This window comes from Pygoscelis adeliae, unplaced genomic scaffold, assembly GCF_000699105.1.
Source record: "Pygoscelis adeliae isolate BGI_AS28 unplaced genomic scaffold, ASM69910v1 Scaffold10, whole genome shotgun sequence".
NCBI classification, from domain to species: Eukaryota; Metazoa; Chordata; class Aves; order Sphenisciformes; family Spheniscidae; genus Pygoscelis; species Pygoscelis adeliae.
Window position 1 is genome coordinate 4,048,790 of NW_008824053.1, and position 17,773 is coordinate 4,066,562.

The following is a 17,773-nucleotide window of genomic DNA, read 5'->3' on the forward strand; positions in this document are numbered from 1 at the left end:
TGCCCGCTCCCGCCGGCACCGCCGCCCGCAGCCCCGGGGGACCTGGACGGGACAAAACCTCCGACTAATCCCCAGAAAGCCCGGAAAGAAGAAGGAGCAGCAGCGATCGGACCGGTAACGGCGGGGACTGCGTTGCCTTCTCGGGCAGAGAATGAAAAGCTGGTTTTGCGTGTGAGCGTCCCTCTGTCCCTCCGCCTCTGTCGGGGCAGGGATCGGAGGAGCAGGGCGAGCCCCGACCCTGCCGGCGTTGGCTTGCGGGCTGCTGGAAGTGCCACAGCTGCGGCAGTAACTACCGAGGCGTTTGATCCAATGCTTGGGTTTCGTGGGAAGGGATCCCAGGGAAATCTGTTAAATAGTCTTTAAGTATAAAACGCTGGTGTGCTCGAGATACCGAGATGCTTCACTGAATAGACAGAAGGGAAATGCTGTGTCTTTTTTGGTCAGTTAAAAAGGAGCGTATATATAAGCGCTTCTCTGTCCAAATTTGTAATTTCCGTAAGTCAGTTGTTAGTTCAAAATAATTAATTGCATACTTACTGCTGAAAAGGTTTTTTAAATACTTCAGTTTCAGTTAGAGTGGGTTGTTTTGTGGGGTTTTTTTCAGTAATGTCGTGGGAACAGGAGCAGGCAAAATAATAAATGACTTCCTATACTAAAGGAGGAACAAAAGCCTGTATTTTGAAGCATTAGCTGAAAAATGCTTAGATTTGACTGTAACCTTGGTGAAGTCCTCTACTGCTGCCAGCAAAATGGGGAGAGAATGTTTATTTCAAGTCAAGGCTTCATACCGTTCAGGATTACTGAGCACTTAAGTTTCTGAGATAAGTTCGTAGTATAGGCCAAATGAAGAGATCTCTACTTGTTATTGAATCCTCCTCAATGATCACTTTTTCATGGCATTTTTTATAGATATCAAGGCATTCTACCTGTGAAAACTCGTGAAGTGTGGGGTTTATCTGTTTCTCTCATCTCGAAACAGAAATTTCAAAGATAACTTATCCTGGCCTGTGTGCTTTCTGTTGCCTGAGAATAACATTGAAAAATAGTATTTTAAATAGATTGTCAGATTACAGTGCAAGGACGTATGGGGGTGGAAAATGTATGACATATATAAGGAGAGAGAAGGACAGCACGAACATTTTGATAGCACTTCAAGACCCTTTGGAAGCACTGACCTGGCTGTAATCTTGTGGGGAGTTTTTGATGTTTGACAGACTCATGTTTTTTCTGATAGTAGCTTAAAGCCTTTGAACTATTGCGTATGCTTTCTCAATCTATTTCTCCTTATCATAACAGGCTGTAGGTTCTTGAACCTTAATATTCTTCTCAAAGTCCTGTGACCTGTTTGCTGTAGCAGCTACTGCATCAGTTTATCTTGTTTAAAAAAAAAAGGCAGAAAATACAGGTTGTAGAAAGCTGCTTCTAAGCCATTTTGGGAGCAGGAATCCTCTCTTTTTGTTATACTAATGAAGAAGACTACATTGCTTCTAGGGAGACAATGAACATGTAATCTACCTTGGGTTTATAGTGGCTATAGTTTTAACTGTATTTCTTCCTATGATGTGTTCACTTTAGTGGCTTTTCAGTCATGCTCTTTCTGTTTCCCTAACTTATTCTCTTACTACACAAAAAAAAAATCTGAGGAAGTTAATCTCATTTTTGTCCTGAACTTGACTTTCTTCACCATTAAGGTCGATCACTTTCATTACTTCCTGTGTGTATCTGCATAGTGCATGCAAATGTGCCAAGTAACTTAGCACGGAGAAAAGAGTAATATATCTCCCACTCATTGTAATTTATTGTTACTGGTTTTGAGGGAGGGAGGGCAGGTGGGTGGGAGGAGGTTGTGAGGAGATTTGCTGTGTCAAAACTAAGTAGGGTTTTCACAAAAGTTGTCTCCATCTTGTAAAGACCTGGGAACATAAGGCAGTTGTTCTTCAGTTGGATGTATTAAACCATGTTAAGCCCTCTTAGCTTCATAGCATATATAATGATAAAGGCGTGGTGAGACTTTGAATAAAGTATTGTACCATTGGTGATATGATAACACCAGGTGTAGACTTTAGAGAGTTTGATCTAATGGGGAGAATCACCTGGGCTGTAGATCAGTAAGACTTTGAGAGAAGTGTGAATCTTTTCATGTCCAAAACTGGTTTAGATATAACTCAGAGTTTTGAGATAGCTCGAGAGTCTGATTCGGAACTCTGAAATTGCTTTTCCATCATTGCCTTTTATAAGGTTTCCATTAGCATGAGCATATACAGCCTTGGACTGTGTGTTACGCCATTCATGAATCTCTGAGGCCAAACTGGAGATTTCCCTCTCCCCGACTTCCAATTGTATTGAAACAACAAAGTAGCAGCCATTGGCACTGGTTGTGGTACATTGTGGTATGGAAGGGACGCTTATTCTCATAGCTGTATCAGGTTGAATGAACCATCAGAACACTTCTTCAGGCTGCGTGAACATCAGAAAGCTTTCATGACAACAAGCTGAGCCAGAAAGTTTGTATTTGCATCCCAAAGCCAAGAGGGCAGGAGTAGAAGGATATTTTGTATGTTGTTTTGGGGAAGCGAAGGTTATTTGTTTCATTGTTCGTATGGTTCTTTTTTGTTTTGAGCAATGATGTGAAGAGATGCACACCCCATCACATTAGAGCTTGGTGCACGTTTGGTCTTGCCCACCACATGTGTATTTTATTCTATGTCCAATCTCATACTGTTTTCCTAAATGCCATGTTGATTTTAAAGGCTTCTTCGTTTGTATCCCCTCACCCTCATTCGTAACAAAAAACCAGGATATGTCAGAAGTTAACTGGAAACCTTTCATGCCCTCCAATTCTCTGAATTCACAATCTGACTCCTGCCGATTCCATTCCCATATACTTTCCCAAATCACAGACTGAAGAAAGAGAAATGCCACTCTATATATAAATACAAATTCACCTAGCATTTTTAACATTATATTGGCATGAGTCAATCTTGTTTGCATCTAGTTAGAGGAAACTTGTATGACTTCCAAAGTGCTCTGTTTTGTTAAATGCTGCATTTTAACAAATGGGAATGTGTACAATTAAATTTCAGTTCCTTTTGGGCTATTGTTCTGCTATGATTTCTACCATTTCCATTGTTGATTGCATGATGGCAGATGTTCAAAGCACACTGTCTCTTAGGGAGTAAAGTTTTCAGGGTTTCTATATCTAGTAAAGTCAAACATTCTTTGAATCATATGCTAAAGTATTTGAGACATTCCAGAGTCTTCAGCTGAAGAGGCTCCCTCCTTGCAGTGTTTATATTCAATACGAGAAAAAGGTATGGATAGTTTGGCAGGACTCTTGTTACTGAGCTAATTGTTGTAGTTCTTGGTTTATGTTTATGAAGAATACATAGTACAGCAGCAGATAGGCAAGCAGATGAATTTATGGATAGAAGTTAGCAGACCTGTTGTTTTTGGCATTTGGTTTTTTGGTTTTTGGGGTTTTTTTTGAGGGGTTTTGCAGGGAGGATTGCTTGAAATATTATCAAAGTTTCTGCACGCACATAATTGTGGCTAACTTGATTCCTCAAAACAAAACTCAGGTGTGAATTTGAGGATTGGGTATTGAATTTGTAAATCATGGGATGTTACTGAGAGTGACTTAAAAGGTGCAATGATTAGGACATAACTGAGTGTTTCTTTCTTAAAAAGGGCTTCTTAGGAGGGGAGGTTAAATGGAGAATGCTGTACTTCAGAGGGTCACTTTATTTGTTGAAAATTCTCAGACTGTTAGATTGGAAACCTACTGGATTGCTATAACATAAAGTTGCGTTTTGAAATGCATGTGTGAATTCTAAGAAGCTTCCCCCCTCTCCCCCCCGCATTGTTTGAGGCAATTTTTGTCATTCCTCTCTAATATTAAAGCTGAATTTACTGGAAACAAGCTCTGTCAGTTTGCTTTAGCTATGGGAGGTTGTAGCTTTGTGGTAAGATTTGCATTTTAGAGCTTCCTATCTCTGGACCAGTTGTTTTGATTAGAACAATTGTAATGCAAAACTGACTTTACAGCACTTTTTTTAAAAATTATTATTATTATTTTGAAAATAATTATGTGATATTTTTAATACTAGCCAGCAGAAACTCTGTCCTCAAACCACATGATAAATGCAGAGGTGATTTAGTATTTCACATCAAGGGCCCATATGATAACTTATGGAAGATTTTTTTGTGAGATTGTGGTTTGGTTTCTTTAGTATTTTGAATTGTGTTTGGATCTATGTAACTAAAAATGTCAGTTCTTATTAACTTCTCAACTCTTTTCTACTCTTTTCAACAAGAAACCTGACCAAAGTGAAACAGATTCTTTCTGGGCAGAGATGCTATTTCCAGGGACTTTTCTACTATAGTACATAGTAGCTGTGCTCAGACAGAGCCTTGGCAAATTGAAGATTTTAAAAAAAAAAATCTAAATATTATTTATCATCTGTAATTAATGAGTATTTATTGTAGGACCTTCAATAAGGGAGAAGTGGGAAGGGTTTTGTTGTTGAAGCCTGGAAACCTTATCCGGCCTGTGAATCTCTGCAATGCAGCAGGAAATAGCAGAATTCTTTCATAAATTTGAGATCAGCTTTAGTGTTACTGTAAAACTAAGCCTGTTATGATAACCTCTGAGTAGAAGGAACAGTAGCAGCAACACTTTGATAGTACCTGTGATGCTGAGGCTGGAGAAGGGAGCAGGAGGACTATAGAGCTAGTTCTGTTTTCTTTGCAACACCTGTGCATTCCCCAAAACCGGAGGAATTCTTCTGCAGCTGTAAGCAGCTGACTTCCAGGCTGCTGGGCCTTCAGGGTGCTACTCTTATTTTTCAGCATGAAACTTGACCAAGGTCAGAATAGATTCTCCCTGTCCATAACTGTTATTTCCAAAAGCCCTTCTGCTTTCTGATTTCATATCGATCTCCGCTGCTCCTGTGGCTTTTCCAGTTTTCGTAGGAGGCACCTGGTTGACTACCACCTAGGTTAAATAATGTAGGACTGGTTGACCTTTAGGTCTGTGTGTATGTTCCATAGAGTGGCTTTTTCAGGCTAATATAACTAGATAGGATAAGGCAGCCTGTCTTCTGTAATATAACACTATAAAGTGAGCACAAGGCAGCATTTTTTGAGGAACAGAACAGCGATCTGTTAATGCGCCTGAAGTGTTTGTCTCACAAAGTTTTTTGCTCACGATAACAGAAAAACCTGTACTGTACGGCAGGCTATAATTGATTGTATAAGAGACTGACAGCTGTGCAAATCCCTAATGTCAACAACAATTTGAGCCAGCAGGCTGTGCATGCTGAAGAAGAGAATTCCAGTAATCTGCTCCTGTCCTTATCTCCTGGGTAGAGCCCTTTAGTTTACAGCCTGTTAGAAATATGTGACCGGTTCTCTGCTAGATTTATTACTTGAGCAAGACTCTCCAGAAACAGTTTTTTCCTCGCAGTGTGCCAAATACTGGGTTTAGAAACATATTCTTCCAAACCAAGCTGTAGAGTGTCCTTTATTTTTTGTCCAAATATTCTTAAAACTCTGCTTTTTGTTAATGATTCTAAGTTGATGTCTGAGTCTTCAGAGGATGTGAAGGAGCAAGAAAGAGGAACTTTGTGGATAAAAATGGAGAATTGCTCAGGGCCTGCTCTTGCATGTGTGCCCAGGTTGATTGTGTTTTGTTGTGACTTTTCACATGTATAAAAGTTAATATACACGTGTGCTTGACTTGCGGTTGGGAGCAATGTGACTGGATTATAATACAGGCTACATCTTGAGGTATCTGACTGCCTCAAACAAAGCAGAAGTTCAGTTCTAGATGCCTTTGTTAGTCATGCTATTTAACTTCCATTAAAGCGGGGGCTTTGATGACTGATGCGCTATGATATGTTTTTGTTTTTCCAGAACCAAAAATGATAGCTGCAGGAAAATTTTCGAGTCTTCCCAGAAACAGCCCAGTGAACCACCAGTTCTCATTAGCTTCTTCCATGGACCTTTTGACCACTAAACCTTCGCCAGCTGAGCATCACTCAGACTCCTTTCAAGACATCTCTATCCATGGCACCCTCCCCAGGAAGAAGAAGGGGGCAGTTCCCATTAGGTCTTGTGATATGTTTAGCCACATGGGAACATTGCCATACACCAGAACCCACCGGCAGCAGCCACCTTTTGTACAGGATGTTATAGAAGAGTACCCTCTGCAAAGTGAGAAGAGCAACAAACTCCATGCCAGGTACCTTGTAAAACCTTAATTTACATATGTTTGTTGCGTAGGAGTTGTTACGTACTTTTCTAGACCTTTAAATGTCCAGTTATAGGTGCAGCTGTTTATTGTAACTCTGCATTCTAACAGAGGTTGATTTTTCTCCCTAGTACTCAGTTTAGGTCTTGATGGAAGAAGCCAAACAAAAAACAGTGTGGAACGTGGGGAGGGGGAGGAGTGAATCTGATGCATAGGTTTCAGGAATTCTGAGAATTTCTTCTTTTTTTGACTTAGTGAATAGCTCAGGCTTCAAAATAATTTTCCTTTTGCAATAAGATTAGTCAGTATATGGGTTGTTAAATACTCATGCCTGTTTAAAATGTCCTTCTGTACCACTCCTTCTGTGGGATCCAGTGATTTGGATTTTTAGTCTTTCTTTTGACATCTGTGTAGTTTTTAAAAATAATTTTTAAGGACTAGGTCTTGCCTCTGAATGTTTAAAAGGTATAGCATTGCATGTACTCTTCCCATGGAGGAAGCTTTTAAAAGTCACTGAATTGCTTTGAAACGACCCTTTGCATTGTTCTAACAGAGCGGTTTTAACCAGGCAGTCAAACCGTTCAAACTTGGTTTTGATTTGGATTCAATGCTTACACGGATGGAGTGCAGAGCAAAAGGAGAGTGGTGTTCCAGCTGCCTCCAACCTAGAGCTACATGTGAGCTGTTTTTCTTGAAGACTCAGTAGAACCCAACATACACTGAGCTAATGACAAATTTTCCCTGTTTATTATTCTTGCCTGACTTCCTGGTTATAACATCCGTGACTCTTGAGAAAGAATTATACTTTCATAGCTAGCATTTCTTCTGGGAATCTATTATCATCACTGATATCTAATTGCTTACAAAAAAGTAATTAATTTTGTAAGTGTCCAGTTTTTGTTCTCATATTGAGGTCTATAAAATGGGAAAAATTTTCAAGCTAACAGAAGAAAAATTCAGTGTAATGCAGTGGATCAGCTAAAGGCACAAAGATGAGAGAGTGTTAGGTTGCTTCGGTGACAGAGTTAAAGGTTGAGAAAGGATAACCAAATGCCAGCTTCTGAATTAGGATTTATAGTTTTGCTGTGTCCATCACTATAAGATTTCTTGCTCTCAAATCTTGTGAGGGAAGGACAGTTCTAATTACGTGGCGCTGTGTGTGTAGAGTGGTTTTTGTATGCTTTTTTGCTTGCGGCATACAGGATCAAGCTTTCTTCTCACTTGAAAATAAGTCTTTCTTCTCTATACCCCATTCACTTTGAAAGAAGAAAGGGCCTCAGTGTGTTTAGTGTTCCTCTGTCACTGATCTCTGAGCTGTACCTGCGTACATGAACTGGCTTTTTAACACAATTTGCTGCTTTGATTTGCATGCTTTTAGAGAACGCAAGCAGCCAGTGCTGCTGCCATAACAATAATACGTTGGCGTACACTGAAGTTTTATCTTACGTCTTCCTTCTCAAGAGCAGGTTCTAAACATGATTTGCAAGAGACATTTTCTTTTCTTGAGAGACCAAAACCTCCGTATTAAGTATATTTATACTCTAACTGATAACTTTTCTTGTCCTGTGAAGAACACTTTTGCACAAGCAGTAAGAGTATGAACAGAGTGCTTGAGAGGAAAATGTCAAGAAGTTCTGCCTGCTCAGAATTAAAACATGATGCTTTTAAAATAATAAGAGATTCAAAGGGTGTTGGTGCAGCCTGTTAATAGAATTTGTGTCTTCTGAGTCATGGCAGCAAGTGCTGTTCCTGTGTTTGATCTTCCAATTGCTTTGCTAAAACACACACAGAATGCTATGGTAACAACTTCTAACTTCAGCTTTCTTTAATTTTTACAATGGATCTTTATACGTTCTGCTCCATGACCTGACAGCCCAGTTGTATTAGAGCAGAAGACACTACCAACTTGACAGTCAGCAGATGTATCGCTTCTTGAGTCTTCTTGGGATGACTCTGCACATTTCATTAGTATACTTAAAAGAAAATTGAGAAAGCAAGTCTGATTTTCTTGTGGTAAGCATTCTGCCATATATGCTAAGGTATATATCATAATGCTTACACTTATGTTGAAATTAATTGGGCCTAATAGTATAGGGAAGTCCATTTTACCTTATCAAAGTTTTATCACAAAGCCTTGTAATGCTTTTATTTCAGTGTAGGAACTTGTGAAATAGTATAACGTTACATGGATATTCTCATTCAGGAGTAAATCGCTCTTTCATTGCTATAATGCTGTTTACAAATTTAAAAGTGTGAATACACATTTTAATCAGACTTTCTCATCATGCATTGTTCAACCCAAGTGCTGTATTTGATGTCAGTAGACCAGAACTAATAGTCATTAGGATTGCAGTGTTCATGTGCATATGGATCCAATTATACTGAACTGTGACTCAGGCATGTCATAGTTTAAGTTTGATTAATTCTAATGTAAAAAACATACCTATGATAACTTTTTCAATAATTCAAAATGAGTAATATAATCTTTAATATATAAATACACAATACATAATTTTGTGGGACAAAAAAAATAAACCAAAGCAAGGAGAATAGGAAAAAGATAATTAATTCTGTCATTCCCTAATGGAACTCTTCTGATTTCCAGAAACTTTTCTCCTGTCTTATATTACAGCTACCTAATTGCATTACTCTGCAGCCAAGATGAAGTGCATGTATAGGAATTTATTTGAAGGATTATATTCTGTCAGGATTTTTACGTCTATATGACCAGAAATAGTATGTCTTTATGGAATTTCTAGTATCTTCTGGATTAACGTGGAAAAATAAAACTTACATACGAAAGTACTCTTCTAATGTTGCAATGACTAATTCATGCAGCTTCAGGGGAAAAAAAAAACGAAACAACAAAACACACAAGAGATGAAGTCTCTTCCAACCTGATAGTCACTTCTGAAATCTTGGAGAAATTATTTTGTCAACTTTCAATACAATAAGGTTGTGTTCTCTTCTGTTTGGTTTGGGAATGTACCCCTGTGCTAGTTAGTTCAAGGGGGAAAATGTTTTCTTTCTTAAGAAAGCCTATATCTGATTTTTAGAGTCTCTTGGAAATAATTAAATGACCAAGGTTAGAAGCAGCTGAGCTCTTGAAAGTTCTTGCAAGTTAGTTTTATTGGCTAAAATAAGAAGTTCTTCACTTTCGAGAGAGAATTCTTATTTTAGCCTGTAAAACTGTAAAGCTGCTTGTGTGTAATATTCTTCATTTTCTGACATTGACAATTAAACCTAAATAAGGCACAATTGGAATTTCCCTTTGACACCTGGTCCATGTGTTATCTTTGTTTAATTAGTTTCGCCTTATATTATGATACCTTTATTTAAAAGAAAAATTGTTCAATTGCATATCTGTTGCTAGAACCTGTAGTCTTTTTTTGGCCTGTGTTTTGTGCCTGCCATCAGGAAACCCAAAATTTCCAAGCTCTTTTTAATTATTAAAGTTTCACACTTGTGTGGATGAAGAAGAGGGTCAGCCTAGACGTCTTTCTTGCTCTTCTAAATGAGGCAAAGGGGCCTGGCTGCGTTTGCTATATCAAATGCTTCGTTTCACTGTGCTGATACTCATGGTCTTGTGCAGCTATCTTGACTAAGTATCTCTTCCAGGGAAGTAGAATAATTCTCGTTTCTCTATTCTAGTGTTTTGGGAAGGGTAAGTGGTTCTTCCCCCTCACCCCCAATACTTTCCTAGTTTTCACAGGCAATGCTAGCTCAATTATTTGCATAAATTTAGACTCTCTACAGATCTTACAAGGCATATTTCATTTCAAATAAATAAATATTGGAAATGTCAAACTCATTTCAATTTTTCTGTGACCAAGCACATCACAAGTCTGCAGTCCTTATTAGGAAGATTTGTCATGTATGTACATTTGGGCAAAAATCAGAGAGATGATGAGTCATAGCCTCATGTTGTGAAAAGCACGAACTTGAACTTGCATTGGATTAATAGAAGAAATGGTGTCACTTGGAACTACCTGTGCACTTGGATGATTATGGTTCTCCCTGACTGACATTCCAGTCTAACAGACTTGTGGCATTTTCATGCTTTTTCATTAATGCAGCCAAATATCCCTCAGATGAACAAGACCTAAAAGCAATGCAGGACCAGCACTATCACAGCAAGTTTGAATGTAGTGATGAAGGCAGCCATCAAAGACCAATTTCGACATTCTACACGATTTCAGTTGGATGTCAACAGTGCCCACGTATTCTTGGGTTAAGGTAGTAGTTGTCTCTGTGGGTCTGGTACTGGCTCTGATATGAACATACTTAAATGTTTCCTCATTGTAGAGATGCAAGGAATGTCTGAGGGTTGTTACGAGGATGGAATGGAGCAAAGATTTTTTGCAAAGAATCTTTTGCAAATATTTCAAAGCAAAAGTAGATTCCTGTATTGATACTGTGCTCTCTGTTCCATGAGGCAGTATGATTGCAAGAGATAGCAGAACAAGTAATTGCTTCTTGGATTGTCTGGCAGCTGACAGCTATATGATTCTGTGTTCCTAATAAAAAAAAAAAAATCTAACAGTTTCATAAAAACTAACAGAGTCTGATTCCAAAAGACATGTTTCTCATACAAGGCTTATGTTTTGTTTGAATTTCAATAGGGCTGCATATATACTATCCATTACTGGTAAGCCAATCTACACAGCTATACGATTCTGTGTTCCTAAACTTCCTAATAAAAAAACCCAAAAACTAACAGTTTCATAAAAACTAACAGAGTCTGATTCCAAAAGACATGTTTCTCATACAAGGCTTATGTTTTGTTTGAATTTCAATAGGGCTGCATATATACTATCCATTACTGGTAAGCCAATCCACATACCAGGGAAAGAAGAAGAAAGAGGAGAGTAAGACATGTTCTCAAGGTTTTTCCTCCAGTTGGGGTTTTGAGATCAAATTAGTGCTTTTACAAGATACACAAAAATCCATTCCATAGTCATGGGTCTTGATGCATGTATTCTTCAGTACTTGGTATAGAATAAACATCAACAAAGACTTTTTCATGGTTAGGATATTCATAGCATTTCCTCTTATGTGTATTCTGTGACTAATACATTTTGAACCTCGTGCCACAGTCTTCCTCTTAGCAAGTTGTCATGGAGGAAGTCATTCCCTCTGCGGCCTCTAGCCACTTATTTTTTTGATACTGTGAGAAGAAAAAATATTTTTGATACCCCACTGTCAAACAGATCATTAGTTCCAAAGTTGTTTTGTGGGGAGAGAAATAATGCAAGTGGTGTGATAGTCTCAACATTGTGTTCTTAGAGAGTCAGGCTAATAAAGATGTGATCTTCACAATCAGTTTAAAGCATGATGAAGGAAAGAAAAAAGATACTCCTTTCTCAATACCGGTAATTCCTCTATTGCCTGCAAAGTAATAGGAAAAAAAACCACAGCCTGTGTTCCTGTTGAAACAAACAGGCTTTGCAACAAAATTAAGTGAAATTCAGTTTAATAACAGCTCTGGTGTGAAATTGTAAACTGTTAAGAGGCCAGAAATAGGATCCAAATTTGCGCCAAGTTGGCATTGTTGGTTTTTTTCTCTTCATGATGCTTTGAAGGAATTTAATGTAAATTTTGGGATGGATAATCTAGCACAGTAGCAAAATCAAAGCTAGACACAATTTCTTATGAATAAAGTTATTAATTTTTTTATGCAGTTTGTAGAGTAACATGCCTCGTTAAAGCCGTTAGTGTTTCATGTGTGTCCAACTCAGACTTTTTAGTAAAGATAGTTGACTGATAAAAGTATGTGTACGAGAAATTTAGCATTTGATGGAAAGAAAGATGAGTTAATTTTGTCCTTGCCCTGTACGTGTAGTATGGGACTCTTTGAAGAGTAGAGCTTTGAATATTTTAGGAGAAATTGTATGGTCACACATTTGCATTAAATCACTATCTTCCCTCTGCTGAGCCTTCCCCTCGGAAGTGTTGAAGCACACCATCTGCCAGAAATGATCACTCTTAATTTTTTTCATGCTAATTAAAGCCTTCAAACAAAGTTGACATTAATTTACACTGGCTGTTTCCCGTTATACAGGATGTTTGTGAATATATGCTGGTTTAATTCCTGTTTACTAGCTGTCTTTGCAGTAACCATTTCATCTGTTGACACTTGCAAAGATAATTTTTTTGTTCAAATTCCATTCTTTATTTTTGAAATGTCAGTATAGACAGAGTCACTGATAAACAGTAGGGCTGTACTGTTGGAACTGGCTTGGAATCAAAATACTTTGTACACTTCTCTAAATTATGTATAATGCCCTGGATGCTTTGTTATATCGCTGTTCACGAGAGGTTCTGACCTACCAGCTGGCCCCCGCCCCGTTTGTAAAGCTTTACTTTTAACTGTCTATATATTTAGAAGCATGGAGTTGTAACTACAGTGCTATAATTTTAATCTTTTCTCCTTTTCTTCTGTCTTGATTCTGTGTTTTCAAGCCCTGTAAATTCCTGGCTACAGTGAAAGTCCTGAACGCGATTTATAGCTACAACACTTCTCTTTTTATTGATGTGGCTACAAACTATCCCTTTTTCTAGGTAGATAAGGCATAATAGCTTCTTTTTACTCTACCAAAATCTCGGACGTGAACTGTTCATATCCAGTATTTTTTGGTTTAGGCAAAATTAGGAAAAAAAGAAAAATTGAATCTGGTGGGTGTGGGGAGGGGTGGGGGAGGCAGGTTGTGATTAGCTTGATTCTTTCACTGAGGAAATGGGCAAGCCAGTGGCTCTAACGGCTTCCAATGCTCACTCAACCCTGTTGCAAAAGATCAAAATGTGGCAAATAACCTGTAAACTGAAATGTATTTTATAGATTAGCCCTAAGTATCTACATACAGATGCTAAGAATACACTTAGTTTCTGTGGTTCTGAAAGTATGATGAGTGTATCCAAGTGTATATTTAGCTAGACTTCAGACTCATAGTTTGAGCACTGGTCAGCAGACTTTTTTTTCCCCTCTTGTTTTTCTATGTCAGCTTTTTCCCCCATTATTTCAGATAAAGTGCTATCATCTAGCATTGGACTCTCTGTTGCTGCAGCAGAGAGGTATTCTGGAGTAGATTAGTTTATCTGGTCATTTAGGATGTTCTGTACTCTTCAACATTTCTCATCTTCAAGGCTCTGCATGTTTAGCTGGGTGAGACTTGCATACTTGTCTCATCTTATATAACTGTCCAGGAAAAAAAGTAATATGTTCAATTTTAAACTTCACTAGTACTGACATTAATAGGGTAACTTAATCAGCATAAAGTTAAGCAGGCTCACTGTCCTCTGCAGGGCCTTGTCCTTGGAGGGCAGTACATTTGGAAGTTAGCAAGGTGTTAGTCTTGAGGTATAAAGCCACTAATGGCTGGATTCTGGGTTCCTGAAACTTTTCCTTTCCTCTTAGTGGTATTACCACAGTAGATGAGACCTGCTGAAGTCCTTGAATTGACAGTTGATATATAAGGGAAAAGAGCTGGCACGGCAGTACTTGGTGAGGAGCACGCTGTTCCGGGATTTGCTTCTTCCTTGTCAGAATTTGCAGCCTGTTTTGCATCTCCAGATGCTGCAAAATCTGTTTTTCTTTGGGTTCTGAGAATGTGGTGGGTCAGGTATTTAGATGGCATTTATTTTGTTCTAACTAGCGATTTTGAAAATGTTATTTGTCGGATAATTTTAGTTTGAGTATATGTTACTTTTTTCTATCAATACTGTGTGTGCGCTTAGAGCGTATGGTTAGGTGCACTTTGAAAATTAAAATAAAAATAAAATTTTATCAAGTTAAGATTTGAATATGTCAAGTAAAATAAGTAATTTACATGTTTCCTGTGTGGCAAAAAGTAAATAATATTGTTTGTTGGGTTTATAGATTGCAGTATAGTTCTTCAGGTATGAAAATATTTGAAAGATTAATAGGAAGAAGATCAATACCTTTGGTTCCCTTTAAATTGTAGGGTAAGGTGGGGTGGAAATTTTTATAAACCCACAGAGTTTAAGTGAAAATAGTCATGGTTTTGATGTAATGCCTGAAACTTCCTCTTAGTGTGAGTTGTGTTTTCCAAAAAACCTAAACCAAACTGTTTGTGAGTTTGTGGTTGTGTTTCTTAATAGGAGTAAGACGCGTATGGTGAATTTAGGGCTACTGAATATCTCATTGGCTTCTTCCGTGCACACACAAATGGTTTTTCAAATGGAAGGATTCCTTAGGTGTTGCCAAAGCTTCATGCTTTTTGTTCCAGAATTTCCCATTCTTTCTCTTGATCTGTCCTGTTCACGTGTGCACCTGCAAATCTGACCTCTGCTGTCTCAGAGGTGGAGCAGGGCTACCCACTAAAGCTGGTAGATGTTTGTGGTAGAAGGAATGCTCTGTTGTATAAGCACAGAATAGCTAATGTTTCCTGCTTACATTCAGTATCAAATCCTCTTATCCTTTAACTTTCTGGGGTCGTGTCTGTTTTGGCTTGTCTGCCTTTCCTTTCCAGCCCCTCCGTCCATTGTTGGGGTCAGATTCTTCTGTTGTGAAGTTCTACTCAACGCTTCACCCCTTTGTTCCCATGTGATGCTCGCATCTGCTGCCTTTGCTTGCTTGACAGAGACCTGCGGAACCAAAGCTTCACTTCTTGCTTTTCATGGGGATTTTGGAAACCTGGCTACAGGCGACAATTATCAAAAACCTGCCCGTGTGGGATCTTGGGGGAGGGAGATGAGGGGAATGGGACAAAATGTCTCAAAAAGAGAGACCATCTCTCCAGTATTGGAGATAAATTAAACCCCAGTCCTTCCACTTCTGAGCAGAGGAAATGAAGTACCATATGGGATGGGCACAGTTGTATCATTGTTTGAAATTAATTGTGGGATCAGGACCTTATTGTTAATGAATGACTTGCCAGGTAAACTTGGGCCCAAATTCCTCAAAACCCAACGAAAATGACAGTATATTATTTTTAAAAAACTTCCTGAAAACTTCTATCTTTTCAGGCTGTTTCTTCTTCGGGCAGAGGACACTGTATGTAGTGGAGAGTTTCTTGAGTTACTCCTTCCGCCACACCCAAAGCTTTTCTCCTAGCTCTGCTGTTTCCTGGTCTCTTTTGTAAAGATTCTGGAGAGCCCTAATTCACTTGTACCAAGTACCGTATTGCTTCCTCAGCTTGCCTCCTGTCCACGTGTGACCATTTATTTTCCTTTCCGCCCCTTTTATGCTTTAGATAAACATCCACTTTCCAAGACCACTGCACGGCATAACAAGAGTATGTTGGTACCTATGGTTAACAACCAACAATCCTGCAGATAAATGTGAAAGTGACTGTTTTCTTTTCAGTCCCTGGATGAAGACAGGTAGAAAGCACGTAGCAAAAAGGCAACTACAATTTTAAAATACCTTTTTTCTCACCTGCACTTAGGTGCTTACTTCTAGTAAATGCTTTTCTTAAGCAGAGCAGCAATCATTTTAGAGGCCTTATTTTTAAAACCACTATAAACTGGAAGAGATCATGACAATATTATACTAGGACAACTGTCCTTGTATTTTTAGATTATGATAGACCATTTCTATATCAAAAGTTTTACCAACTGTATATATGCTGCCAGGCACCTGTTAATCTGTCACCTTCTGGGTGAAACTACCATTTGTAGCTGTACTTCTTCCTTTCAGCAAGAAGTGTTTGTTAGCAAAAGATATCCTGCATTGCAGTTTCTCCTATGCTACGGTCCGATACATATTTTTATGACAGGTTGTGAGATACCCGCTGGCCTCTGAAAGTATTACAGAAGCTACAGTCAGTTCTTCACAACTCCTTTTCTTCCATACCCTCGTTATCCTACTTAACACCTTAGAACTGCTTTGTTACACTTCACAATTTGTTCTTCTTCAAGGTATTTTCAGTTTTTCTGTTCTGCAGCTGGATTTTTCATGTCTGTTCTGGTAATAAGATAATTCGACACTTCCGCATTTGAAGAATTTCAGCTACTACTGCAGAAACCAGTTCACTTAGCACAGAACCATACAGACACGTGAAATTAAAATCAAGTATCGCTAACATTTGCTAACCAGCTCCAATAAAGGAACGGTACTTCTGTGCCCGCTTTTTGCCACTTTTATGTGCTAAGGTTGCATGTTCTCAGGGTTGTGTTTTGAGCTTGTTGCAACTCACCGGTGTAAACTTGTTAAAATACAATCTATTTTGATGATGGGAGGTGGAGAGGGGAAATGAGTGATCAACTGTAATACAGGATTATAAATTTCTGTTAGTTAGGAGGAAATCAGTGAAATTGAGTAGGATATTCCCAGTGTAGTTAAATGTCACATAGGGGGATATATTCCTAATGCTCACTCGCAATATCCAATGCCGAGAGGCATTTGATGTAATGAGCTTCTTAAATTGGGCTAAGGGAATAGACAGGGAGGACAGTTCTTCCTCCCACCATCATCTTATTTAGTACTGAAGCAAAGGATTAGCTTTGCTATGCTTCAGTCCACGTACACGTTCCTGAAAGACACATCTGCCAAGTGACAACCATGCTTTGTGAATAAACTGTACCTGGATTTACATGAATTTCAGATGAATTGATGGAGTCTGTGATTCTACTGAGCATTTGTCAGTGTTTTGGGAATGTGCATATGCATTTTGCAACGTTAAATTATTTTTGAACACTTAAAAATATGCAGAGCTAGATTCTGAATAACTACAGCAACTAAACAACTCTTTACACTGACTGTAAAGAGTTGCCAGCTGAAGGTATAAGTCGACAGACAACAGCATATATATAGTGAAGTTTGTAGAAGCAGTGACCGTTTTGGATAAGCAATAGTTTTGCTGCCCAGCCACTACTTTCACAACATTGTAACAGTCTTGGGAATAGAAAATTTAAGAAGGGCTTTGAAGAACAGAGTTTTGGCTCTGGGATTCCTAAATGTTAAGGACAATAAAGGAAAAAGAATGGGGGTGCCTAGTCTGAGCTTTTGAACAGGTTGTAGAGACCAGTACTGTATGTGGCGCAGAAGCAGAAACTGATTTGGAAAAGGTAGAAAAAGTGGGGTAGATTTTCTGCTGTGATAGGTAAAATGGAGCAAGTGGGGAGATGCAGAAGATTGAAGTGGTAAAAGTAAATGGCTGTAAGTTGTCTCTGCAGGGGCATTCTGAAGAAATATGAATGACTTGAGATTTCATTAATTTGGAGAAAAGTACATTGTATCTTTTCTTGAGTTTTAATTACTGAAGAGCCCCTACTGCTCTTGTGTGAACTGCAGGTCATTACGCAGTTAGTCATCGCAGTTTGCACTTGTTTCCACTGGTGTTTGAATGAGTCATGTCCATGGTGTTGTGCAGCTGTAGACAGAAGGGTGGCATGGCCTTAGGAATGCAGTAGGAATGTGTGTGTGAAGCAGAAGCTGCTGGAGGATAAAATCACTGGGTCTTTTACTCTAGTTTACAGTACAAATAACATCAGTCTGCAGTACATATACTTAAACACAGTACTGTCTAGCATGCTCAGACTTGTACCTTCATACTTAAGTAG

General features: G+C 38.6%; 1 protein-coding gene across 1 annotated transcript in view; it reads left to right on the forward strand.

Annotated features, from left to right (window-relative positions):
- The first annotated feature begins 5,921 nt into the window (after positions 1-5,921).
- The window catches only part of BCAR3 (breast cancer anti-estrogen resistance 3), a 55,767-nt gene continuing 43,915 nt past the window's right edge, over positions 5,922-17,773 (forward strand). Inside the window, exon 1 of the mRNA XM_009333775.1 lies at positions 5,922-6,241. Within this exon, the coding sequence (XP_009332050.1) occupies positions 5,922-6,241 (320 nt within the window). The remainder of the gene's footprint in view (positions 6,242-17,773) is intronic.